Below are 26,284 nucleotides of genomic sequence, written 5' to 3'. Positions count from 1 at the left end.
CCCAGCACCCAAATTTTCCTGATTCAGATATTTCAAGGATAAGTTTTTAGGCCAGTACATTTCAAACTATATCTGTGGAGCTTTTGGACTCCCAATTCCTTTCAATCAAAAGAGTTCTGTTTTATCTTTTGATGGGTTTGAGGGTTATTCATATTTAATTGCTGGATTGTTCTACTGCTTTAAAATGTTTTGAAAAGCCCTATTTTAGACAGAAAACAAAACTTAAAGAGATGGAATAAAAGAATGCATCTATCCATTCAGCTTTTTAAAAGGTTTGTTGAGCACCTACTATTTTTTTTATTGTATAACAATATGTGAATACAGTATCACTGTAAAAGATTCTAACAATACTATGAAAATGTTGAAGTTCCCCCAGCTCCCCACTCTAAAGATCAATAATTTGTTATTAATCCTTCCATTTCTCTTTCTATACATTTACATGCATAGAGATACCTTTTCTTTTACTTAAATAGGGTCATTGGATGTGCCTTGTTCTACACTGTTTTTTATACAAATCTTAGAGCTCTTTCTATGTCAGTACATATAGGTCATCTAGTGGTGTGCTGATAAATGTTTAACAACCAGCTCTCTGGGCAAAAAAGCCTTGATTTGCAACATTTGCTGATTCCTGGAGTGTTAAAACGCCCACCATGGTGATGGGTCAACTACCAATGTGAAGTCCCTGAAGGTGGAATTGGAAGAGATGTGCACAGTTGGCTCTTGTAAACCAGTAGAAGCTGGCTCTAGCACACCACTGGGTCAGTCCTTTCTCTCTCTCTCTTTTTTTTTTTTTTTTCTTTTTGGCATCTGATTTTGAAATGCATTGAGACTTACAGAAGAGTTGCAAATATAGCACAGAATTCCTGTAAACCTGTCATTCAGTTTCTGCCAATATTAACATCTTGCATAACCATAGTACAGTTGTTAAAAGTAAGAAATTAGCATTAGTATGATGCTATTAACTCAGAGTTTATTTTGGATTTCTTCAGTTTTCCACTATTTGTTCTCCTTGTTCCAGGATCCTATCTAGTATACCAAATTGCATTTAATCGTGATGTCTTCTTAGTGTCCTCTAATCTGACAGTTTGTCAGTATCAGTCCTTTTGATTCTTATGTGGGATTTTATATTATGGGTTTACCATTCTCTCATAGATGGATATATTGGTGGGGTTTTTTTCTTTACTATATTAACAAAATCATTATATTAACAATGCTGTTTTGAACTTCCTTGTACATGCCCATTTATGCATGTATAGGCATACTTCAGAGATATTGCAGGCTTGGTTCCAGACCTCTGCAATAAAGTGAGTCATATGAATTTTTTTGTTCCCCAGTGCATATATAAATTATGTTTATACCATACTGTAGACTATTAAATGTTTAATAGCATTATGTCTAAAAAAACAATGTACATACCTTAATTAAGAACTACTTTATTGCTAAAAAATGCTAACCATCATCTGAGCCTTCAGCAAGTCATAATCTTTTTGCTGGTGGAGAGTCTTGCCTTGATGTTGATGGCTGCTGACTGATCAGGGTGATGGTTGCTGAAGGTTGGGGTGGCCAGGGCAATTTCTTAAAATAAAGCTATGATGAAGTTTGCCTCACTGATTGACTCTTCTTTCACAAACAATTTCTCTGTAGCACATAATGCTGTTTAATAGCATTTTACCCACAGTAGAATGTCTTTCAAAATTGGAGTCAGTCCTCTCAAAACCTGCCCCTGCTTTATCAACTAAGTTTATGTAATATCCTAAGTCCTTTGTTGTCATTTCAACAATCTTTACAGCATCTTCACCAGGAGTAAATTCCATCTCAAGAAACCACTTTTTTTTAACGTCTTTATTGGAGTATAATTGCTTTACAATGGTGTGTTTCTGCTTTATAACAAAGTGAATCAGCTAGAAGTGTACACATATCCCCATATCCCCTCCCTCTGTGTCTTCCTCCCACCCTCCCTATGCCACCCCTCTAGGTGGTCACAAAGCACTGAGCTGATCTCCCTGTGCTATGCAACTGCTTCCCACTAGCTAGCTATTTTACATTTGGTAGTGTATATATGTCAATGCCACTCTCTCACTTCATCCCAGCTTACCCTTCCCCCTCCCCGTCTCCTCAAGTCCATTCTCTACGTCTGCGTCTTTATTCCTGTCCTGCCCCTAGGTTCGTCAGAAGCATTATTTTGTTTTTGTTTTTTAGATTGCATATATATGTGTTAGCATACGGTATTTGTTTTTCTCTTTCTGACTTACTTCACTCTGAATGACAGTCTCTAGGTCCACGCACCTCACTACAAAAAACTCAATTTCGTTTCTTTTTATGGCTGAGTAATATTCCATTGTATATATGTACCACATCTTCTTTATCCATTCATCTGTTGATGGACACTTAGGTTGCTTCCATGTCCTGGCTATTATAAATAGAGCTGCAGTGAGCATTGTGGTACATGACTGTTTTTGAATTATGGTTTTCTCAGGATATATGCCCAGTAGTGGGATTGCTGGGTAATATGGTAGTTCTATTTTTAGTTTTTTAAGGAACCTCCATACTGTTCTCCATAGTGGCTGTATCAATTTACATTCCCACCAACAGTGCAAGAGGGTTCCCTTTTCTCCACACCCTCTCCAGCATTTATTGTTTCTAGATTTTTGATAATGGCCATTCTGAATGGTGTGAGGTGATACCTCATTGTAGTTTTGATTTGCATTTCTCTAATGATGAATGATGTTGAGCATTCTTTCATGTTTTTGTTGTCAATCTGTATATCTTCTTTGGAGAAAAGTCTATTTAGGTCTTCTGCCCATTTTTGGATTGGGTTGTTTATTTTTTTGATATAGAGCTGCATGAGCTGCTTGTAAATTTTGGAGATTAATCCTTTGTCAGTTGCTTCATTTGCAAATATTTTCTCCCATTCTGAGGGTTGTCTTTTGGTCTTGTTTATGGTTTCCTTTGCTGTGCAAAAGTTTTGAAGTTTCATTAGGTCCCATTTGTTTATTTTTGTTTTTATTTCCATTTCTCTAGGAGGTGGGTCAAAAAGGATCTTGCTGTGATTTATGTCATAGAGTGTTTTGCCTATGTTTTTCTCTAAGAGTTTTATAGTGTCTGGCCTTACATTTAGGTCTTTAATCCATTTTGAGTTTTTTGGTTTTGGTTTTTTTGTTTTTTTTTGTGGTACGTGGGCCTCTCACTGTGGTGGCCTCTCCTGTTGCGGAGCACAGGCTCCGGATGCGCAGGCTCAGTGGCCATGGCTCACGGGCCTAGCAGCTCCACGGCATGTGGGATATTCCCGGACCGGGGCATGAACCTGTGTCCCCTGCATCAGCAGGTGGACTCTCAACCACTGAGCCACCAGGGAAGCCCTTGTGTTTATTTTTGTTTATGGTGTCAGGCAGTGTTCTAATTTCATTCTTTTACATGTAGCTGTCCAGTTTTCCCAACACCACTTATTGAAGAGGCTGTCTTTTCTCCACTATATAGTCTTGCCTCCTTTATCAAAGATAAGGTGACCATATGTGCATGGGTTTATCTCTGGGCTTTCTATCCTGTTCCATTGACGTATATTTCTGTTTTTGTGCCAGTACCATACTGTCATGATTTCTGTAGCTTTGTAGTATAGTCTGAAGTCAGGGAGCCTGATTCCTCCAGCTCCATTTTTCTTTCCCAATATTGCTTTGGCTATTAGGGGTCTTTTGTGTTTCCATACAAATTGTGAAATATTTTGTTCTAGTTCTGTGAAAAATGCCATTGGTAGTTTGATAGGGATTGCACTGAATCTGTAGATTGCTTTGGGTAGTACAGTCATTTTCACAATGTTGATTCTTCCAATCCAAGAACATGGTATGTCTCTCCATCTATTTGTATCATCTTTAATTTCTTTCATCAGTGTCTTATAATTTTCTGCATACAGGTCTTTTGCCTCCTTAGGTAGGTTTATTCCTAGATATTTTGTTCTTTTTGTTGCAGTGGTAAATGGGAGTGTTTTCTTAATTTCACTTACAGATTTTTCATCATTAGTGTATAGGAAGGCAAGAGATTTCTGTGCATTAATTTTGTAACCTGCTACTTTATCAAATTCATTGATTAGCTCTAGTAGTAAGAGACCACTTTCTTTGCCCATCCATACAAAGCAACTCCTCTTCTGTTAAAGTATTATCCTGAGATTGCAGCAATTCAGTCACATCTTCAGGCTCCCCTTCTAATTCTCGTTCTCTTGCTATTTCCACCACATCTACAGTTACTTCCTCCACTGAAGTCTTGAACCCCTCAAAGTCATCCATTAGAGTTGGCATCAACTTCTTCCCAACTCCTGTTAATTTTGATATTTTGACCTCCTCCCATGAATCACAATTGTTCTTAATGGCTTCTAGAGCAGTGAATCCTTTCCAGAAGGTTTTTAATTTACTTTGCCCAGATCCATCAGAAGAATCACTGTCTATGGCAGCTATAGCCTTATGAAATGTATTTCTTAAATAGTGAGACTTGAAAGTTGAAATTACTCCTTGATCCATGGACTGCAGAATGGATGTTGTGTTAGAAGGCATGCAAACAACATGAATCTCATTGTACACCTCCATCAGAGCTCTTGTGTAACCACATGCGTTGTCAGTGAGCAGGAATATTTTGAAAGGAATCTTTTTTTCTGAGCAGTGGGTCTCAACGGTGGGCTTAAAATATTCAGGGAAACATGTTGTAAACAGATGTGCTGTCATCCAGGCTTTGTTCCTCCATTTATAGAGCACAGACTGGGTTGATTTAGCATAATTCTTAAGGGCCCTAGGATTTGCAGAATGGTTAATGAGCATTGACTTCAACTGAAAGTTACCAGCTGCATTACTCCCTAACAAGAGGGTCAGCCTGTCCTTCGAAGCTTTGAAGCCAGGCATTGACTTCTCCTCTCTCGCTATGAAAGTCCTAGATGGCATCTTCTTCCAGTAGAAGGTTGCTTCATCTACATTGAAAATCTGTTGTTTAAGGTATCCAGCTCATTATCTTAGCTAATTCTTCTGGATAACTTGCTGCAGCTTCTACATCAGCACTTGCTGCTTCTCCTTGCACTTTGTTGTTATGGAGACGGCTTCTTTCCTTAAACCCGATGAACCAACCTCTGCTGGCTTCAAACTTTTCTTCTGCAGCTTCCTCACCTCTCTCAGCCTTCATAGAATTAAAGGAGGAGGACTTTCTCTGGAGCAGGCTTTGGCTTAAGGGAATATTGTGGCTGGTTTGATCTTCTATCCAGACCACTAAGACTTTCTCCAAATCAGCAATAAGGCAGTTTTGCTTTCTTATCATTCACGTGTTCACTGGAGTAGCACTTTTAATTTCCTTTAAGAACTTTTCCTTTGCATTCACAACTTGGCTAACTGGCACAAAAGGCCTATCTCAGTTTTCAGCATGCCTTCCTTGCTAACCTTAATCATTTCTAGCTTTTAATTTAAAGTGAGCAATATGTGACTCTTCCTTTCACTTGGACACCCAGAGGACTTTGTAGGGTTAACTGGTCCAGTTTCAATATTGCTGTGTCTCAGGGAATAGGGAGGCAGGAGGAGAGCAAGAGAGGTGGGGGAATGGCCAATGGAGCAGTCAGAACATACACAACATTTATCGATTAAGTTTTCTGTCTTATATGGGCTCGGTTCATGGCACCCCAAAGCAATTAAGGTAGTAACATCAAAGATCATTGATCACAGATCACCACAGCAAATATAATAAGAATGAAAAAGTTTGAAATATTGTGAGAATTACAAAAATGTGACACAGAGACATGAAGTGAGCAAATGCCGTTGGAAAAATGGTGTTGATAGACTTACTGGAGACAGGGTGGCCACAAACCTTCAATTAGTAAAAAATACAATAGCTGGGAAGCATAATAAAGCGAAATGAAGTAAAGCAAGGCATGCCTGTATGTGATTATTTCTTTAGTGCAGATTCCTAGAAGTGGAATTCCTTGGTCAAGGAACATTCCCAATTTAAATTTTGATAGACAATCAATAGCAATCACAAAATTGCTTTCCAAAGCTGATTTACCACTTTACAGTCTTATCAGCAGTGTTTAAGCAAGAGTACTTCTTGACTACCAGGTGCTGAGTTAGGTACCAGGGACAAAAAGATGAAGAAGACGTGGTACCTGCCCTTTCAGTGCTTAAAATGATGAGGCATTCATATAAATAGGTATCTTCAACATAGCATGGTGCATTCTATAACAAGGTGCTAAAAGAGAAGCACCATATATCTCTTTGTGAAATGTTCTAGATAGTCAAGATCAGTACTGTCCAATAGAAATACAACCCACACCAACATATAATTTTAAATTTTATAGTTGCCACGTTAAAAACGTAATAAGAAGCAGGTGGAGTTAACTTAAATAGATTTTTAATTTAATGAAATAGATATCCAAAATATTAACACTTCAACGTGTAATCAATATGAAAATTATTAATTGGATAATTTGCATTCTTACTTTCATACGGAGTCTTTGACTTTGACTAACCACATTTCAAATGTTTTATAGACACATGTGGTGAGTGGCTGCCATATTAGACAGTACAGACCTAGGTCATTCAGCATGTATTTCCTACATCTACTTCTGAAGCACTTCTGCAGTCTCTCCCTTATAAGTGAATATTTGCCTTTTGAAGGGACATGGAATGGGGAAGCATTATCAATTATAAACATTACCAGAGACCATCGGTCTTACTTAAGAGAAACAAAGACCAACATCCTAACAGAGAGTACAGAAAAATAACTGCAGAGAGGCTTGGAGGCTCCAGCCTATAGAAATATGCAAGTTAAGAAGAGCTTCTTCTGAAGTCAGGCTGCCTTGAGATCCAAGATGCTTGATTGAGTTTGACACTTGGGGACAGCGAGATACTCCATTTGTTACTTTAACTTTGTAATAAATTTATAATTTCGGAGCATAGCTCTTTGCAATTGGATAAAACAAGAAGGATAAGAATTATAAAATCTACAGGACTCAGCACTAAGGAACATTTGTGAGGAGAGCATTAGGGACTGCCATTCTTAATCAGCTGAAAAGACATTACTCCTGGAATATCTGAATAGGCAGACACATTCTGTCCAGCCGTTGAACTTTAGTGAAGTGCAAATAATGGAACTGGTACTTCCTGAGAGATCTGGCTAGTGTCCAACCTTGCTCATTGAGTATGTATATTTTTTATATATGTCTTTAGGAAAAAGAACTTTGACTTTGTTTGGGGTCGGGAGTAGTTATATTAGACCTACTATTACCAGTAGTGCTCATTTGTAGGTATATGTTGGGGCATGTGTGATTTTAGTTTTATTACTTTCTATTCATTTGTAGTTTATTGGTGACCAGTTTGTGAAGTTGGTTAGAGCACAGAGATAACAGGATTATGGTTCCAATCCTGCTTTTTTTTTTGTGGGGGGGTTCGCAGTCCTCTCACTGTTGTGGCCTCTCCCGTTGCGGAGCACAGGCGCCGGACGCGCAGGCTCAGCAGCCATGGCTCACGTGCCCAGCCGCTCCGCGGCATGTGGGATCCCCCTGGACCGGGGCACGAACCCGTGTCCCCTGCATCGGCAGGCGGACTCTCAACCACTGCGCCACCAGGGAAGCCCCCAATCCTGTTTTTGAGTTTTCCTACCACTCTTCTCTTTCCTAACTGAGCTCTGGCCACAGTGAGCTCCTTAGTGTTCTTCATATATTCCGTACAAGACTTCAGGGTTTTCTGTAATTGCTGTTCTTTCTTCCTAGGAGGTTTTTCAACTAGATATTCATATGGCTTCACTTCATTCAGATCTTGGTTCAGGTATTACCTACTCCAAGAGACCTTCCCTGACTACTCGGATTTATTTTTTTTCCTTTAGAGCATTTGTAACTACTGGACATTATTTCACTTATTTGTTTCTTTGTTTCTATATAGCCATATTATATTACACCATATATTTATTCATTATCTGCCTCTCGTAACTTACCACCCTCTTACATGAGTTTTGGAAGGGTAGAGATTTTTTTTTTAATTCACTGCTGTAAACTTAGGAAAACAGTGCCTGGCACAAAGTAGGCACTCAAGAAATACTTGTTGAATCAATATATGAATATAACTTAACACTGCCCTCTTTGTTCATTACCAGTTATACCCTTATTTCTAACCAGTGGGCTCATAATGTTTATACTTGGGTTTAGGGGACTTGCTTAAAGTGTGGCTATAAATACGTAGCATAGATCTGAATGGTGATCTACTAGAAGGTAAGGACTCTGTATCTTCCTCATTGTGTATCCAAGGCTGATATGCAGCCAGTAGGTCCTGGTCAGGATATATTGGTTGTTTACATTCAACATCCATATGGGTCAGCCAATACCTTTGCAGTCCTGGCTGTTTATTACCTTTTCCTGTATTCCCAACATTCCCTGTGTGCTCAGCATATGCTTTGAAAATACTTGTTGAATGAATCAATAAATACATCCCCATAATAGAAATATTACCATATCTTTCTAGTGGTGTGTTGGTATATCCCAAAGTTCAACATAGTTTTATGTATTGGTCTTAGTGTGAACAAAGTATTATTTATTTCTAATAGAACTCAAACACTGGAGTTATTTAGTTACCTCAGTCTACCCTGCACATAAATGCACTCTTTGATTTCCTTTCACAACTCAGTATATGGAAGTTCAGTTTGGAGGAGAGAAAAGACCCATAGCCTTGCCATAGTACCCATAGTCTGTAGCAAGTAATTTTCATTATATATTCACAAATAGGTACATCACACACAAAAAAATGGGTACATTACAAACAGCTCATTGCCTAGAAAAGGTATAAGTAAACTCAAAAAATTATAAAGCTTTACCACCCTCAAAAGGTATTTGACTAATTGTGCATACCTCTTTATCTGTCATGATTGGCTAGAAGCAGTCCATTTCATTTGATGGTGAAAAATTAAACCTTATTTTATTATTTTGAAGTGATTCTCAGCACATGTATTTTCTCTCTCATTGTTAAGTGCCCTCAGGAAACTGGCTTAACTTAAATAAAGTATATAAAATAGCCCCCTTGATCTGCAAAATGAGAACTACTATGCCTTTTGTTCCTTATGGCCCATCTAATTTCAAAAAAGTAACTGAACCAAGAAAGTCAAACACATTTTCAATTTAGCTTCTAATATCCATCATATTCAAATTATTAGGGGACTGAGTAGACTGAATTTTCTATAAAGCTGATAAATACCTTTAATTGGAGTGAGGATGTTAAACCAACTGTACTTTGAGTCTTTTGGCAAGGAAATCTCAGGGGTGTCCCTACTATAGCTCTATTAGCATGCCATACTGTACCTTATTCAAAACCAGTATCATTTGAGTTTCATTTGTTTCCAGTCATTGCAAGAGAAATTCATCAGGCAGTACTGGCCTTAATCCAAAGAAAAGGGTAGAAACCAATTAAATGCTTAAAAGTTTTAAGGATAAATTAGAAGGTAGGTGTTAGAAATCTCTTTAGCTCAACTAAAAGTGAGCTTTTAGGTATTTGGTGGATGAATGATTTTTAAATAGGCTATCTGGCTAGCTTTCTGGTTCTCGGTTGCTAATTCATATGCTATGTATTTGTGTTAGACATATAAATTAGCCCCTTTCAGTCTGCCTAGGAACATAAAGAAAAATATGAGATGGCTTATGAACAGATACACCTTTTTTTTTTTTTTTTTTTTTTTGCCTTTTGGTAAGATTTGGTTGATTTGAAAATTGCAGTAAGAAAACAAATAAAAGGATGTCCCCACCTTCTGTCCTAGGCACTGTTTTCTCCTAATGTTCTCTCCACTCAGTAATCTCATTTGCTCTCACTTCAACTGTTGCTTATGTGCATGTGTGATTCTAGTCTTGCCCTAGACCTAATATTTCTCCAGAACTTCAAACTCCTGTGTCTGGCATGACTATCTAGATAGCCCACCAGTCCCTGGAACCTGGAATCTCCAAATATTAATTCATTGTATTCCTCCCATCACGTCACCCTTCCCCAAACCAACTAGTAAGCATTCAACAAACACATATCCAGCACCAACTATTTGTAGCTAGTGCTGAGCTAAGTGTGAATTCCCTAACTCTGTTAAGGGTTCCACAGTGCTTTCAGTTATCAGGCTCAAAACCTTAACCGTTTTGGATTCCTCCCTTTCCGTCACTCTTTCCTATGCCCATCCCTAGCACACCTACACACATACACAAGCGTGCAAGCACACACCCACCCACTCATACACAGAGCTTGTTGCCAAATCCTGAAATGACATTTATGCAATTTCTCCTTAAGGAATCGCCTTCTTGGCATTCTCACAGCCACGGCCCTAAATGAGACACTCATCATTTTTCACCTAGATTATTGCAGTGCCATCCCAATTTGTGTTCTTGCAACATCTTTAGGCCTCCAACCCATCCTTCTCCACACTACTACCGGGTTTATCTTTCTACAAAGGGTGCTCTGATGATATCATTTATTTGCCTAGAAACCGTCAGTGCTTCTCATTGCTATTAAATTAATCTTCCTAAAGAAAATTGATCATAGCCCTCATCTGCTCAGAAAATAGCAGTGCCTCCCTGTTGCCCAGTAAATTGAATCCAAATACCTAAGTGTGGCATTCAATGCCCCCCACAATATGGCCCTTATCTACCCTTCCAGCCTTTACTTCCACTAACTTCTATACGTAGCTAAACTCCAACCAATCCCATCAACATCCTTTGCCTCAAATACATCCTGTGCTTTACAAAGTCATATTTTGTTCAACCTGCCCCCTCACCCCACCCATTGTTGACACCTGCCCCACATATCCTTCAAGGTCTATCTCTAATCCTACTTCCTTCTTTAAATCATCCCTGATCAACCAAGCCAATTTTAATCTATTGTCCCTTTAAACCATTTCTTTTAAAACAAAAATTTCTTTGTTTCCCAGATGGCAAACATCACACATGTTCATTGTAAACAATATAGACAATACAGAAATCATAAAGAAAATTAAAATCCTGCATAAACCCCGCATACTGTTACTATGTTGCAATACATCCTTTCAGCCCTTTCTCTCGCCACATAGCAACATATGTGCGCATGTGCGTGCACGCGCGCACACACACACACACACACACAATATAGATCATACTATTCATACTGTTTAGTAGCCTGATGTTTTTCATTTGATGCATCATAAATATTTCCCATGCCATTACATAGTCTTCTGCAACAAGATTTAATAAGTGCTTAATCTTGTATTATTTATAATATCATCAGTTATTTAATTAATCTCCTTTTGATGAATATTTAGATTGATCATAACTTTCTACTCATTTTTTTTAAATTATTTATTTATTTATTTATTTATTTTTGGCTGTGTTGGGTCTTTGTTTCTGTGCATGGGCTTTCTCTAGTTGCGGCGAGCAGGGGCCACCCTTCATCGTGGTGCGTGGGCCTCTCACTGTCGAGACCTCTCTTGTTGCAGAGCACAAGCTCCAGACGCGCAGGCTCAGTAGTTGTGGCTCACGGGCCCAGTTGCTCCATGGCATGTGGCATCTTCCCAGACCAGGGCTCGAACCCGTGTCCCCTGCATTGGCAGGCAGATTCTCAACCACTCCGCCACCAGGGAAGCCTCTACTCATTTTTAAATGTTACAATGGATAGACTTGTAGTTTGGTACACATTCATAGCTAATTCATAGAAATTGAATTGTTTGCTAAAAGATTAAGCCAAATTTCAAGTTTTCTTAATAAATGGTGCCCATTACCCTCCAGAAGGTGACTGGTTTTTTATACTCGCATCAAGAGTGTATGAGAGGGCTTCCCTGGTGGCGCAGTGGTTAAGAATCTGCCTGCCAGTGCAGGGGACACGGGTTTGAGCCCTGGTACGGGAAGATCCCACATGCCGTGGAGCAACTAAGCCTGTGCGCCACAACTACTGAGCCTGCGCTCTAGAGCCCCCAAGCCACAACTACTGAGCCCATGCACCACAACTACTGAAGCCTGGGCACCCAGAGCCCATGCTCTGCAACAAGAGAAGCCACCGCAGTGAGAAGCCCACACACCACAACAAAGAGTAGCCCCTGCTCGCTGCAACTAGAGAAAGCCCCCGTGCAATCTAAAAAAAGATTTGTCAATCTAAAAAAAGATTGACTTAAAAAAAAAAGTGTATGAGAGTGCCCATTTTCCTGCATGCTGATCAACACTGAGTATTTTTTAATTCTATGATAGCAATTTTTAAAAATAAATTTATTTATTTATTTTTGGCTGCGTTGGGTCTTCATTGCTGCACGGGGACTTTCTCTAGTTGCGGCGAGCGGGGGCTACTCTTCGTTGCGGTGCAGAGGCTTCTCACTGCAGTGGCTTCTCTTGTTGTGGGGCACGGGCTCTAGGCACACGGGCTTCAGTAGTTGTGGCTCGCGGGCTCTACAGCGCAGGCTCAGTAGTTGTGGCGCACGGGCTTAGTTGCTCTGCAACATGTGGGATCTTCCCGGACCAGGGATCGAACCCGTGTGCTCTGCATTGGCAGGCAGATTCTCAACCATTGCGCCACCAGGGAAGCCCTATGATAGCAATTTGAACCTGTATTACCTCAATTATTCTGTGTATTATCATTATTTTATACTTATATTACTTCCAGCTCCTACCCTAATAGGCATCTAGATGTTAACATCTGCAGTAGCTATCACAGGACCTTATGCATACTAGGCACTCAGGAAATATTTGCTGAATTGAATTGAACGAGGGCCATAGAGAAGGTCTCTCATGTTCTCGCGATAGCCTGTCCACCATTACTCTGCGGTTTCCATGTGCAAACTAGAGTTACACGACTAAGGGAAATGGAAGAGGAAGGGGTCACAGCACTGAGGAGCAGAGTCCAATCCCACTGTAATTGCTTAACCAGAATTTCAATTTCTGCTATCACTGGGATAGCTTCAGCCTCAAAATTTTAAGCACTGTTTGGGAAAGTCGCTACATGTGTGATGTGGGTATCAACTCCAGGTTGCTTGGCCTAACTGAAAGAAAACCAGTCATGGCATTTCTGAGTGGAAAGGGACAGCTGGTTTAGAGACCTTTTTGACAAGTCTGGAATAAGTTCATGTATGGCTTGTTTTCTTGCAGCAGTACATTTGTTCGGCCTGACTTGGCAGTTGCAACCAGCTGAAGGACAGCTCTATGAAAATGGAGTTAGCAAGGGGAACAGAGGGACTGAATCCATGGATACCACTTACTCTCCAATTGGAGGAAAAGTTTCCAATAAATCAGAGAAAAAAGGTACAGTGATCAAAGTGACTGATTGATTATTGATTACTTTTCTTCTAATTTAGTCATTAGAACCAAACCTGGGATGGTTTCACTTCACATTAAATTTCATGATCACTCGAAAGAAATACTCTACGTGGACAGAATAAATACATGTAAATATCTTGTGAAAGCAGATTTTCCTTTCTCTAGTGCCTTGAATATAAACCAATTAAACTTTTTAAATATGTTGGCAATTTTGAAAATAGATAAATATTTACAGGATGGAGGTTTCAATACAATGGAAATTGCATTTCGCATATAAGTACCCTGAAGCAACGTGGGATTTTGATTAAGTTCTCTGTGTCCAAGCCCAGCATTTATATATAACACTTTACAAAGGGTATATGGAAATTTCTTCTGTTTATAATAAGAAAATGCCTTCTATTGTGTAATACAAGGGCGAATGTTTATGTCAAAGTGGGGGAATATGAATTTTTTTCCTAGTTGGGAAACATGAATTCTTCCTAGTTGGGGAAAAGAAAGAAGCACTTTGAGTACTGAATTTTTAAATTTAACCAACATAAGCTTGAACTACCTGACATTTACAATAAATGTCACAGTACTGTACCAGCAGTCCCAACATTTTATTCATGTTGAATGATCTTAGTCTTAATATTCAAATATTGAAAATAACTGGAAATTTGTATTGTGATTTCTCTTGATATAAGATACAGTACAGAGGGCCTTGAGCCATGTAAAATATCGGGATGTCAATTCAAAAAGTAGAAATTGAAAACAAAACGTATAGCCAGTACTATCCTAAACATTTTTAGATTAAATATAAACAGATGAATGAATGAATGACCCAAACCCTACCCTTAAATTAAGAAGCTTATAATTTTATAGAGGTGGAAAATCAGTTTTGGTTCATTAGTTGAAAATAAGAGATTTTTATAGTTGTTTCAATGACTACTCTTGTGTTTTTAGTTCCTTCTGCGGAGTTATTTGTGGGTTTTGTTTTATTTTTGTTTGCTTTTGAAAAAGGAGCTTTGCTTTGGTCTATGCTTCAGTAAAAATTAATGCTTAGGGTTCAGGAAAACATTATGGTTTATTCCAGTTTTCAATTCACAGTGCAGTTTGCTTTATGTCCTTTAGAATTACCATTTCTAGCCTGGGCTGAACTTTCCCAGCAATTTCATTGTTGCTGCTGAGAGGGGCTGAGGGTAGTGCAGGGGTCAGAAATGGCAGAGGAAAGGGTCTGAATACACTTGGACATTTTCTCCCTTACCTCCTCTCCTGCTATTTGATTCCTTTATATCTGCAAGTACAAGAGCCACCATTTGGTATCATATGCTTAGGGATTTTTTTTGCCAGTCACACTGAAAATCATGAATTATCTGTTTGATGAAAATGAAGCATACAAGACAGCAGAAGGTCATCCCATAGTTGTCATCAGAGCATATTCATTTTTTATTCTAATTCAGATTTCTAGAATTCCTTTCCAAAAAATAGTTTGATGATGATGACTAAATTGTATTAAACAGTTACCATGTGCCAAGGGTTACTCCACACACTAAACATGTATTTATATCATGAAAGTAATGCTATGGTCTTCATTTTCCAAATGAGAAATAGAAGCACAGAGAGTTTAAGTCATTTGCCCAAGGTCACAGAGCTAGAAACTGGTGGTCTGATTCCAGAGACTTGTCTCTTAACTTCTGCATTATACTGAAATCCACACATGAAACATATATGAAAACCACAAAAGACATTTTATGCCCTGAAAACAAAGCCCCAGTGTCTATTCATGATAGATTTTAGGTAAATTCTGTATTTTAATGTGTTGTGACAAGTTTCATAAATGGAAAATGTTTTTAAGTTTCTGCTCAATTACAACAACAAGCAGGCCAAACCAATTTCTTTATTAAGAAAAATCATTAAAGGTTGATGCCATATATACCAAATTATTATCTTAAACTGACTTTTTATGGAAGTCTGGACAAAACGTTAACAATAGCTGCACATCATAGTTCTGTTATATTATATTAGGTCTTTACTGTGTATTACTTACCAAGTAAACACATAGCTCCTCTTTTTATAAAGTCCTGTGTATACTAAACCAAGCCTTGCAGAAGATGTAATATACTATAAGGATATTTTCAGATGGTCACCTGTATCCTTTTACAATTTTCTAGACATCACACAACCCCATAAATACAATTCTAAACTCGAAAACCAGGTAATTCTTTTTACACTGTTTTCTTTACTCTCCTAGAGGGTTGAACAGTATAGCACTGTAGTTAAGAGCCTGGACTCTGGAGTCAGGTTTGGCTTTGAATACTGACTTTGTCATTTGCTGGCACTCCAACCTCAGGCAGTTAATTGACACAGCCTTGCTGAACCAGTGTCCTCACCTGCAACATATGGATGATAATATAGTACCTGTCGCATAGAGTGGCTGTAAGGAGTAAGTGAGACAATGGATGTAAAGCACATTGTTTAATTTAGCAAAATAATTATTATTGGGTCAGATGATTGGAAAATTACCTTGTATTGGCATCCTATTAGATACTATAGATCCTGCTTTCAAACTGACATCAACTTTTATATGAATGATGGCCTCCTTAGGATTTAGATGTTTTCTCTCTTTAAAGTTTGATTTCTCTTTACTTACCAATTTAACATATATTATTTTCAAATTATCATCACTTTCATCATCAAAGGCATGGATAAGTAGAATGGCACTTTAAAAATAATCAAATTCTACTGGAATTGGTTCCCCATTAACATTAGCTATATGTATCTGCTTCTCATTCGATTAAAGAATTTTCTCACCACTTAATTTTCAAAATGAAAGAAAAAAAGTGTATTTGATTATATATATTTAGTATGCTAAAATTTTCTTTTTAAAATTTATTTGAATAATTTAAACTTAATTTCAAAAAGAAGATATGTCACAACCATATGTCAGAATCTACCAGAAAAATCAGTTATCAATTGTTCACTAATGTAAAATTGAAAGTATTGCACTAAAACAGGCCCTACTACCTTAGAAGCTTACAAACTAGTCATGACTCACTCTTTCTCTTTAACTTGTAAATATTAGGTAACAGCTGGTTTAAACAGAGCAGAAGATATGAACAAATGAAAGACTTGTTCCTAGACCTGAGTCATGTAAGGTCCATAAATTGAAATGAAAATAATTACAGTGTAACTTATCAACCAGTATAGAATGTTAAAATCTTAAAGATTATCAAATCCAATATCATTATTTAAAGATGAAGAAACTGAGGTCCAGAGAGGTCAAGAACACACAGGGATGGTGGTGCAGTTGTTGAGAATCTGCCTGCCAATGCAGGGGACACGGGTTCGAGCCCTGGTCTGGGAAGATCCCACATGCCGCGGAGCAACCAGGCCCGTGAGCCACAACTACTGAGCCTGCGCGTCTGGAGCCTGTGCTCCGCAATGAGAGCCCGTGACAGTGAGAGGCCCGCGCACCGCGATGAAGAGTGGCCCCTGCTTGCCGCAACTAGAGAAAGCCCTCGCACAGAAACAAAGACCGAACACACCCATAAAGGATGGAAGGAAGGAAGGGAGGGAGAAAGGGAGAAAGGAAGAAAGGAAGAAAGGAAAGAAAGAAAGAAAACACACAGAGAACTGGGACTAGAACCAAGGACTCCTGGTTCCACCTCTTCTGTTTTCTCTTCTGTTATTGTAATAATGCAACACAATCTAAACATGTAAATTCCTAAAGAGGTTTTCTAAGGGGGAATCAAAGACAGAAACTGAGCTGGTAAGAACATTAATTTTATTCAGGCTATTGCAATAGGGAGAGCACCCCAGGTTCAAAGATCAGTTTTGCCTAAGGCTTTTATAGGAGGAGTACATGAGCTACAAGCGGGATGATTTACAGTTGGAATTGTTTTGTACTCAGGGCAAATCTCAGTGAGTCAGATGAACAGGAAATGTTTTCTCTGTGTCTAGCTAGTTGAAGGGGAACAAACAGTTCTAAACTCCGATAATTATTTGTGAAAGAACGGGAAATTGGAGGGTCTGGATCTGGTTTTTCAGCAGGTTCCAGCAAAAGGGGAAAGGTCTGTTTTGGCCTTGTCACAGGTAAACAAAGGAGTCATGTGCAGTTCTTATGGGAGTGCTGAGAAAGAATGGACAGAGAGCCTTCTCTAATAAGTCTTCGGGAAAAGGGTTTTCAGTTTGGTTATTTTTGCTTATTTATTTGTTTGTTTTGTGGTAAGCCACTTCCTAAATCATAAAAGGGTGGAAGGATATCTGAAAGCAAAAGGTTGGGGTAATCTCTTAACCAACTCTGTTTTCCAGGGGCATAGGGCTCAGGTAAAATCCAACATTGTCAGTAACAGTCTGAATGAGGAAGAAGTTTATTGGGTAGATGAGGGTACTGAATTCCTGCAGGTTGGATGCCCAGGAACAAAAAGGGTGGGTGGAGAGACAGAAAACTAAAGGACACTAAAGACAACCTTTATCTCCTTTACAATTTTTGCAAAAGGCTGGCCTTGGGAGGAAGTGACATTTCTTTTAAGTTCATCCTACAAAATCTATCTCCGCAAAGTTGAAGGAAAAAAAAGACATTTTCTAGTCAATGTCTGTTGAATATACGACCATGTAAACAACGTATAGCCGATTGATATGACACAATCTATAGCCTGTCGTGAAGATGCTTCAGCCAGGACCAAACTGTGACTATAGCTTCACCTGTCTGGGCTCCAGTTTCTCCTCTGAAAAAAAAGGGAGTTGGCTTTGCAGGGAAGGAAAAATAATTTTCCCTTTACCCTTCAGGTTCTTGGCTGAGACCCCCTTGTAATAAAAAGAAAGATAAATTAGGAGAAAAACAAGCAAGTTAAATAACATGTGCATCTCCTGTTTTCATGGGAGAGACCCAGGAAAACTGAGCACCTCCCGGAAATGACCCAAGCCATCACCTTAGATACCATCTCATCTGAAAACAAAAGATGTGAGGGGAGTCAGTTAAGGGAGGGTATCAGGAAAAGCGCAGTAAATGGACTATGGGTGTTATGCAGATTTAAGTCATTTCCTTCTCCTTTGATCAATTAGCCATTCCAAGTAAAAGTTGACCTATTTTTGCAAAAGGGGATATACTCCTGGGAAGTGGTGGAAATGTGTGTCTGTAAAATTTGTAAACCGCATCTTCCCATTTAAAGTACTTGCAGAGAATTCTGTTGTCATTCAAATAATTAATTCCCAGTTTTCTGCATTATAAGTTTCGGTTTTTGACATGTATATAACAATAATCATATGCACTTAGAAAGCATTTGCAGTTTCAGAATACTTTAATGTCTTTTATCCACATAACAGTTTTATGCTGTAGCAGCTATTGTTACCCTTGTTTATAGTTGAAAAGGAGAACACAAGAAGGTTAAGTGACTTGCCTTGCATAATAGACATAACTACAGGCAGAGCTGAGATTAGGATCCAATCTCTTTACTGTTATCTCAGCACCCTTTTTTGGGTCTTTTCTTTCTTTTTTACAAAATTCTTTTCTCAAGGCCAGTTGTTTAAGTAACAGCTGTCTTGATTAAAGATCTCAATGCTAATAGTCACATCCCTTCCCTAAGAATACTTTTTTTTTTTTGCCATTTTCTGCACTGTTTTTTTAATTGATATTTTATTGTCCTTGTAATTTCTTTGAAGTCTTTTATTCTCCCACTACATACATTACCATAGCTTCCCCATGTGGATAGTCATCTTTAGTTATACCCTTTCTAGTCCCACTACCAATATAGTCACCATATCCACCATGTTTTATCAATTTTCTCTTGCTGTATCCTTAACATCTATTTTCTAAAACATTCTGGTTGCCATCACTACTTAATTTCAGACGTATACTTAATCTTCTCACCTGTCTCCATAGTGTTCTGCATTTTCTATTTAAAAAACTTTCTTTTGAAATATAGTTGATTTACAATATTATATTAATTTCAGGTGTACAGCATAGTGATTCAGTATTTTTACAGATTATACTCCATTAAAATTTATTACGAGATAATGGCTATAACTCCCTGTGCTATACAATATATCTTTGTTGCTTATCTATTTTATACATAGTAGCTTGTATCTCTTAACCCCATATCCCTAATTTGCCACTTCCCTCTCCCCACTGGTAACCATTAGTTTTTTTACATCTGTTAATCTCCCTCTGTTTTGCATATATGTTCATTTGTATTATTGTTTAGATTCCATATATAAGTGATATCATACAGTATTTGTCTTTGTCTCACTTATTTCACAAAGCATAATATTCTCTAGGCCTATCCGTGTTGCTGCAGCTTGCAGTATTTCATTCTTTATTATGGCTGAGTAATATTCCATTGTATATACATACCACATCTTCTTAAGCTAGTCATCTGTTGATGGGCACTAGGGTTCCTTCCATGTCTTGGCTATTGTAAATAGAGCTGCTATGAACATTAGGGTGCATGTATCTTTTCACTTTTCCATTTGTATACCCAGGAGTTGGATTGCTGGATCACATGGTGGTTTAATTTTTAGAGGAAATTCCATACTGTTTTCCACAGTGGGTGCATCAATTTACATTCCCACCAACAGTGTATAAGTATTCCCTTTGCTCCACATCCACTCCAGCATTGATTATTTGTAGACTTTGATGATAGCCATTCTGACAAGTGTGAGGTGAGATCTCATTGTTGTTTTGATTTGCATTTCTCTAGTAATTAGCGATGTTGAGCATCTTTTCATGTTAGCCATCTGTATATCTTCTTTGGAAAAATGTCTGTTCAGGTCTTTTTCCCATTTTTTGATTGGGTTGTTTGGTTTTTTTTTTATATTGAGTTGTAAGAGCTATTTATATATTTTAGGTATTAACCCCTTGTTGGTCATATCATTTACAAATATTTTCTTCCATTCAATAGGCAGTCTGTTCATTTTGTCACTGGTTTCCTTTGCTGTGCAAAAGCTTTTAAGTTTGATCAGGTCCCACTTGTTTATTTTTGCTTTTATTTCTTTTCCCTTAGGAGACAGAGCCAAAAAAATATTTCCATGATTTATGTCAAAGAATGTTCTGCCTACGTTCTCTTCTAGGAGTTTTATGGTTTCAGGTATTACATTTAGGTCTTTAATCCATTTTGAGTTTATTTTTGTATCCAACTTGTTTATTTTTGCTTTCATTTCTTTTCCCTTAGGAGACAGATCCAAAAAGATATTGCTATGATTTATGTCAAAGAATGTTCTGCCTGTGTTCTCTTCTAGGAGTTTTATGGTTTCAGGTATTACATTTAGGTCTTTAATCCATTTTGAGTTTATTTTTGTATATGGTATGAGGAAATGTTCTGATCTCATTGTTTTACGTGTCTGTCCAGTTTTCCTAGTACCACTTGTTGGAGAGACTGTCTTTTCTCCATTGTATATTCTTGCCTCCTTTGTCATAGATTAATTGACGATAGGTGCATGGGTTTTATTTCTGGGCTCTCTATTCTATTTCATTGATCGATGTGTCTGTTTTAGTGCCAGTACTGTGCTTTTTGTGTGTGTGTGTGTGGTATGCGGGCCTCTCAGTGTTGTGGCCTCTCCTGTTGCGGAGCACAGGCTCCGAAGGCACAGGCTCAGCGGCCATGGCTCACGGGCCCAGCTGCTCCACGGCATGTGGGATCTTCCTGGACCGGGACACAAACCCGTGTCCCCTGCATCGGCAGGTGGACTCTCAACCACTGCGCCACCAGGGAAGCCCCAGTACTGTGCTTTTTGATTACTGTGGCTTTGTATTATAGTATGAACTCTGGGAGTGTGATACCTCCAGCTTTGTTCTTTATCCTCAGGATTGCTTTGGCAATTCAGGGTCTTTTGTGGTTCCATATGAGTTTTAGTATTATTTGTTCTAGTTCTGTGAAAAATGTCATGGATATTTTGATAGGAATTGCATTAAATCTGTAGATTGCTTTAGGTAGTATGGACATTTTAACAATATTAATTCTTCTAATGAAAGAGCACGGGGTATCTTCCCATTTCTTTGTATCATCTTCAGTTTCCTTCATCAATGTTTATAGTTTTCAGAGTATAGGTCTTTCACCTCCTTGATTAAGTTTTTCCTAGATATTTTATTCCTTCTCTTTCTGATAGTTATTTATTATTATATAGAAAAGCAACAGATTTCTGTATATTAATCTTGTATCCTGCAACTTTGTGAAATTCATTTATTAGTTCTAATAGTTTTTCGGTGGAGACTTTAGGGTTTTCTATATAAAGTATCATGTTATCTGCAAAGAGTGACAGTTTTAATTCTTCCTTTCCAGTTTGGATGCTTTTATTTCTTTTTCTTGTCTGATTTTTGTGGCTAGGACTTCCAGTACTATGTTAAATAGAAGTGGTGAGAGTGGCCATCCTTGTCTTGCTCCTGAATTTAGAGGAAATGCTTTCAGTTTTACACCCTTGAGTATGATGTTAGCTGTGGGTTTGTCATAAATGGCCTTTATTATGTTGAGATTTTTTCCCTCTATACCCACTTTGATGAGAGTTTTTATCAATGGATGTTAAATTTTTGTCAACTGCTTTTTCTGTGTCTATTGAGATGATCATGTGATTTCTATTTCTATTCTTCCTTTTGTCAATGTTGTGTATCACATTGATTGATTTGTGAATTTTGAAGCATCCTTGTGTCCTTGGCATAACTCCAACTTGATCATGGTGTCTGATTCTTTTTGTGTATTGTTGGATTTGGTTTGCTAATATTTTGTTGAGGATTTTTGCATCTATATTCATCAGAGATATTGGCCTGTAATTTTCTTTTTTTATCATGTCTTTGTCTGATTTTGGTATCAGGGTAATGGTGGCTTTGTAGAATGAATTTGGGAATGTTCCATCCTCTTCAATTTTTTTTGAATAGTTTGAGGATAGGTATTAGTTCTTCTTTATATGTTTTATAGAATTCCCCTGTGAAGCTGTCTGATCCTGGACTTCTGTTTGCTGGGAGTTTTTTTATTACAGCTTCAATTTCACTACTAGTGGTCGCTGTGTTCATATTGTCCATTTCTTCTTGATTCTGTCTTGGCAGATTATATCTTTTAAAAATTTGTCCATTTCTTCTAGGTTGTCCAATTTGTTGGCATACAAAAGGGTCTTGTTTTTTTAATCCAATCAGCCACCTTATTTCTTTTGATCAGGGCATTTAGTCCATTGACGCTTCAAGTAATTATTGATAGGTATGTACTTATTGCCATTTTATTACTTGTTGTCCTTCTATTCTAAATGACACTCTTGCTAGGGAAAGTATCTCAGGTTGCAGGTTTTTCCCTTTCAGGACTTTGAATATATTATGCCACTCCCTTCTGGCCTGCAGTTTCTGCAGAGAAATCAGCTAGTAGCATTATGGGGATTCCCTTGTATGTGAACCTTTGTTTTTCGCTTGCTGCCTTTAGGATTCTCTCTTTATCTTTAACTTTTGGCATTTTAATTATGATATTTCTTGCTGTGGCTCTGTTTGGGCTCATCTTGTTTGGGACCCCCTGTGCTTTCTGTACCTGGATATCTGTTTCCTTCTTCAGGTTTGTGAAATTTTTAGCCATAATTTCCTCAAATACATTTTTGATCCCCTTCTCTTTCTATTCTCCATTTGGAACCCCTATAGTGCAAATGCTGGAAAGCTTGATGTTATCTTAGAGATCTCTTAAGTTGCTTTCATTTTTTTTTTTTAATTTGTTTCTCTTTCTGCTGTTCTGATTGGGTGATTTCCATTATTCTATCTTCCAGACCACTTATACGTTCTTCTGTATCACTTAGTCTGCTATTCATTCATTCTAATACTTTTTTTTGTTTCAGCTTTTGATTATTCATTTCTGATTCAGCTAGTTCCTTGTTTAGATCATTTCTTTTCCATAATTCAGTTAACATTTTTATACCAATGTTTTGAATTCTTTATCTGATAAATTATTATCTGATACTTTATTTGTTTCATTTTTCATTTTTTCAGGACTTTTCTCTTGCTCTTTCAGTTGAAAGTAGTTCCTCTGCATTTTCATTTTGCTTAACTTTCTCCATCTGTATGAATTTAGGTGAAACAGTTACCTATTGTGGTCTTGAAGGACTGTTCTTATGTGGGAGCAGCCCCATACGGACTGCTTGTGCCCAGCGCCTTTGATGGGAGGACTGGATTTGACGTGGATGCAAATCACATCTTTCCTCAGGGTGTGCTGGCAGCTCTCACCTTGGTAGGGTGTGGGGCTGGAAATGGAGGAACTAGAGCTGCTCAGGGTGTGAGGTGGGACTTCCTCTCTGCTCAGTGGTTATCACCGCCCTGTCAGGGGCAGGGTCTAATCAAGTTGCTGGAGCAGAAGCCCCAAGGGTTTGACTCGAGCTGGCTCTGTTTCAAGTATGTGATTTTCACTCTCCACACACTGAGACCTCTGCCCCAGAGGAGGGGAGTGCTGAAATAAGCGGGGCCCATGTGCAGACAGAGGTCTGATGCACTGCCTGTGTAGGTGTCTGAGGCTCCACTCAGAGGCAGCCTCGGGTGCGAGACCCCTTCGTTTCTCACAGTTGATCACTGCCCACTGCCTCCACCACCCCTGCCCCCTTGTGGAATTGCTCCACAGGTCTGGCGGGACCCGCTTGGACTCTGCATGTATCGAGTAGTGAGCTGCAGTAGAGCGGCTGCCGTCAGAGATCTGGGCTGCTTCTGAGGCGCTGCCTAAGTAAGTGTCAACAATAGCTCCGCCCCCGCACTGGATCACCTCTGCGGCCCGTGATCTAATCTTTTCCCCGGTCATATCAGCCCCAGATCCAGTGCCGTGCTATGGCATGGAGTGAGTGGGGCCAGAGCGTTCACTCAGCTCAGGCTGTGGTGCATGGCATGGTGGTCTCAGGAAACCCAGCAACTGCTGGGGCAGACCTCACAAGCAGAGTCCAGGCTTCACCAGACTTTCTATCTGACCCAGCAGTCCTCCAGACAGCTAAGGGGGCTTGTCTTCTCCGCATAGTACCCATGGACTGAGACGTCCAGTCTGTGGTTCGACCTGCTCACTCCCCAGGGCCGGTATCCACCTATGTGATATCCCTTTTCCTCCAGTTCCCCTCCCAGGTGCATAGGTCCAAAGCCGAGACTTTTCTTTCTGTCCTACCCGATTATGTGTGTATCTTTCTTACAACCTTGGTTGTACAGGAGTCCTTCTAACCAGTTTCCATTTAGTTTTCAGTGAGGATTGTTCCACATGTAGATGTATTTTTGATACGTTGGTAGGGGGATGTGAGCTCCATGTCCTCTTACTCTGCCATCTGTATCTCCCTCCTCTCCCTAAGAGTACTTTGCAAATCTTACATTTCACACCAAAGATCTAGGTTCCCCAAGCACTCCCTCCTCCTCAAAGGAGAACACATACAGTTGCACACACACAAGTACCCTTGGGAATTGAAAATTAAACAACAGCACAAAATGCACCTTTCTGACCTCCTTTCCTTGTAGACTTAGCTGAAGAGGTGTGTGTGTGTGTGTGTGTGTGTGTGTGTGTGTGTGTGTGTGTGTGTGTTGCTTGTTTTTTGGCTTTGTTTTGTTTTCTTTCCACCTACGGAATAGTTACATTTGGAGGCAACTTATGCTATAACAGTTGTGGGCCCTGAATAACAGGTTGAATTCTAAATTTACTTACAGTTTCACCGATATTTATTTCACAGACCCAGTCAGTAAGTGAAGATTCATTTTGTGGTACCAAAGTAAAAAACTGCACCAACCCCACCCAGGTAATCATTGTGCATTCAGATGGAACACAGTCCTGTATTATAATTCTGTGGTTCTTCAATATTCGTCCATAGGACTTGTGGATATTAAAATGCACTCAGTTGCCATTTGAGTCAGCCCATAGTTTCAGTATCTTTTACTTAGAGGATACTAGAGTCTAGGATATTGTTGTAGAATTGCGAATAATTCATATAAGCACAACAAACCACATGAATAAAATAGTAGTAATGCACTAACAACGACAACAGTGTTGGGAGCATAACATTATTAGTTTTAAAGATTGATGGCAAATTACAGGAAATGTTTCCTATAATGCTATATAGATGTTTCTCTAACACAAGGTTTCAGGGGTCCCAGCTAGAGTGCTGCAACTTGTTTTCAACTATATTAAATCACTTTATCAATATACCTCAGTTTTAACAAAAGCTTTTCTAAAGCATACTGGAGGCCTGACTTCTAAAAAGATTTATGGAAAGGGTTCACTATGCTAAAAGGCCAACTTATTTACAGTATAAAAAATTCATGTTAAATGTTCTTGGCCATATATGTTTTACGTTTCATTCTTGTTTCATTTTAATCCTCATTTTCCTTTTTTTTAAACTTTTTTTTTAAACATACCTTTCCTGTGATGCCTATGAACTATGTTTGCCTTTTGGTCCCTCTACCCCAAGAGTCTACACCTGACAGAGGCACTAAATGGTATGCTATAGAATGACATATTTATCCTCCTGGAGTAGTCCTTTGACAGCTACGGGATCTTCCCATAACATGTTTATAATGTCTTAGTTTTTTGAAAGAAGCAGTCCATTGTAGAAATTTATCAGCCATGTGTATATCTAATCCTGTTGAGTGTCCAGTTATATCTTTTGGCCTGTATTATTTTTGGAGGAAGTTCAAACATTTAGTAGCTTTTTTGTGAAGTCAGGGTAACTCTAGTATGTAAAATTTACTTTTGAAAATAAAGTGCTGAGGTTCCAGGATCTAATGCACAAGTCTGCATTTTTTCCTATTCATAACTTTGGCAATCCCATGTATAATAATCACAAATCCTTTCTTAGCCTTTGCTTTTCTAATACTAAGAGTCTTTGGTTTTACTTCTGTACTCTACTTGTAGCTCCTGTGCTCCCTTAGTCATTTTAGTTGCCTTTTCCTATTTCCATTTTATATCCTACCAAAGGTGTCCTCACCAGGACTGTACACGGATACCGTCTTGCCATTGCCAGTGGTCCAGGGAGAGGGAAGAATACATGTAAAACGTTGAATTGTATGAGATTCTTGACCACCTCAAACCCTCCATTAAAATAATATCAAGGGAAGAAAAATGAAATCTTTGTATTCAGAAACAT

At 38.6% G+C, this 26,284-nt stretch overlaps 1 protein-coding gene across 3 annotated transcripts in view; it reads left to right on the top strand.

The window, feature by feature from the left end:
• Nucleotides 1–26,284, top strand: part of TENM1 (teneurin transmembrane protein 1) — a gene marked incomplete at both ends in the record, with an annotated part of 603,322 nt that overhangs the window by 291,333 nt on the left and 285,705 nt on the right. For 2 of the 3 annotated variants that reach the window (XM_082610701.1, XM_082610700.1), the window contains one exon: nt 13,082–13,234. In XM_082610701.1, the coding sequence (XP_082466827.1) occupies nt 13,082–13,234 (153 nt within the window). The remainder of the gene's footprint in view (nt 1–13,081; nt 13,235–26,284) is intronic. The other variant, XM_082610702.1, reaches the window with a different exon arrangement.

This window comes from Mesoplodon mirus, assembly GCF_964341445.2.
Source record: "Mesoplodon mirus genome assembly, chromosome: X".
NCBI classification, from domain to species: Eukaryota; Metazoa; Chordata; class Mammalia; order Artiodactyla; family Ziphiidae; genus Mesoplodon; species Mesoplodon mirus.
Note: the sequence above shows the minus strand (reverse complement) of the source record. Positions and strands in the feature narration are given on the sequence as shown.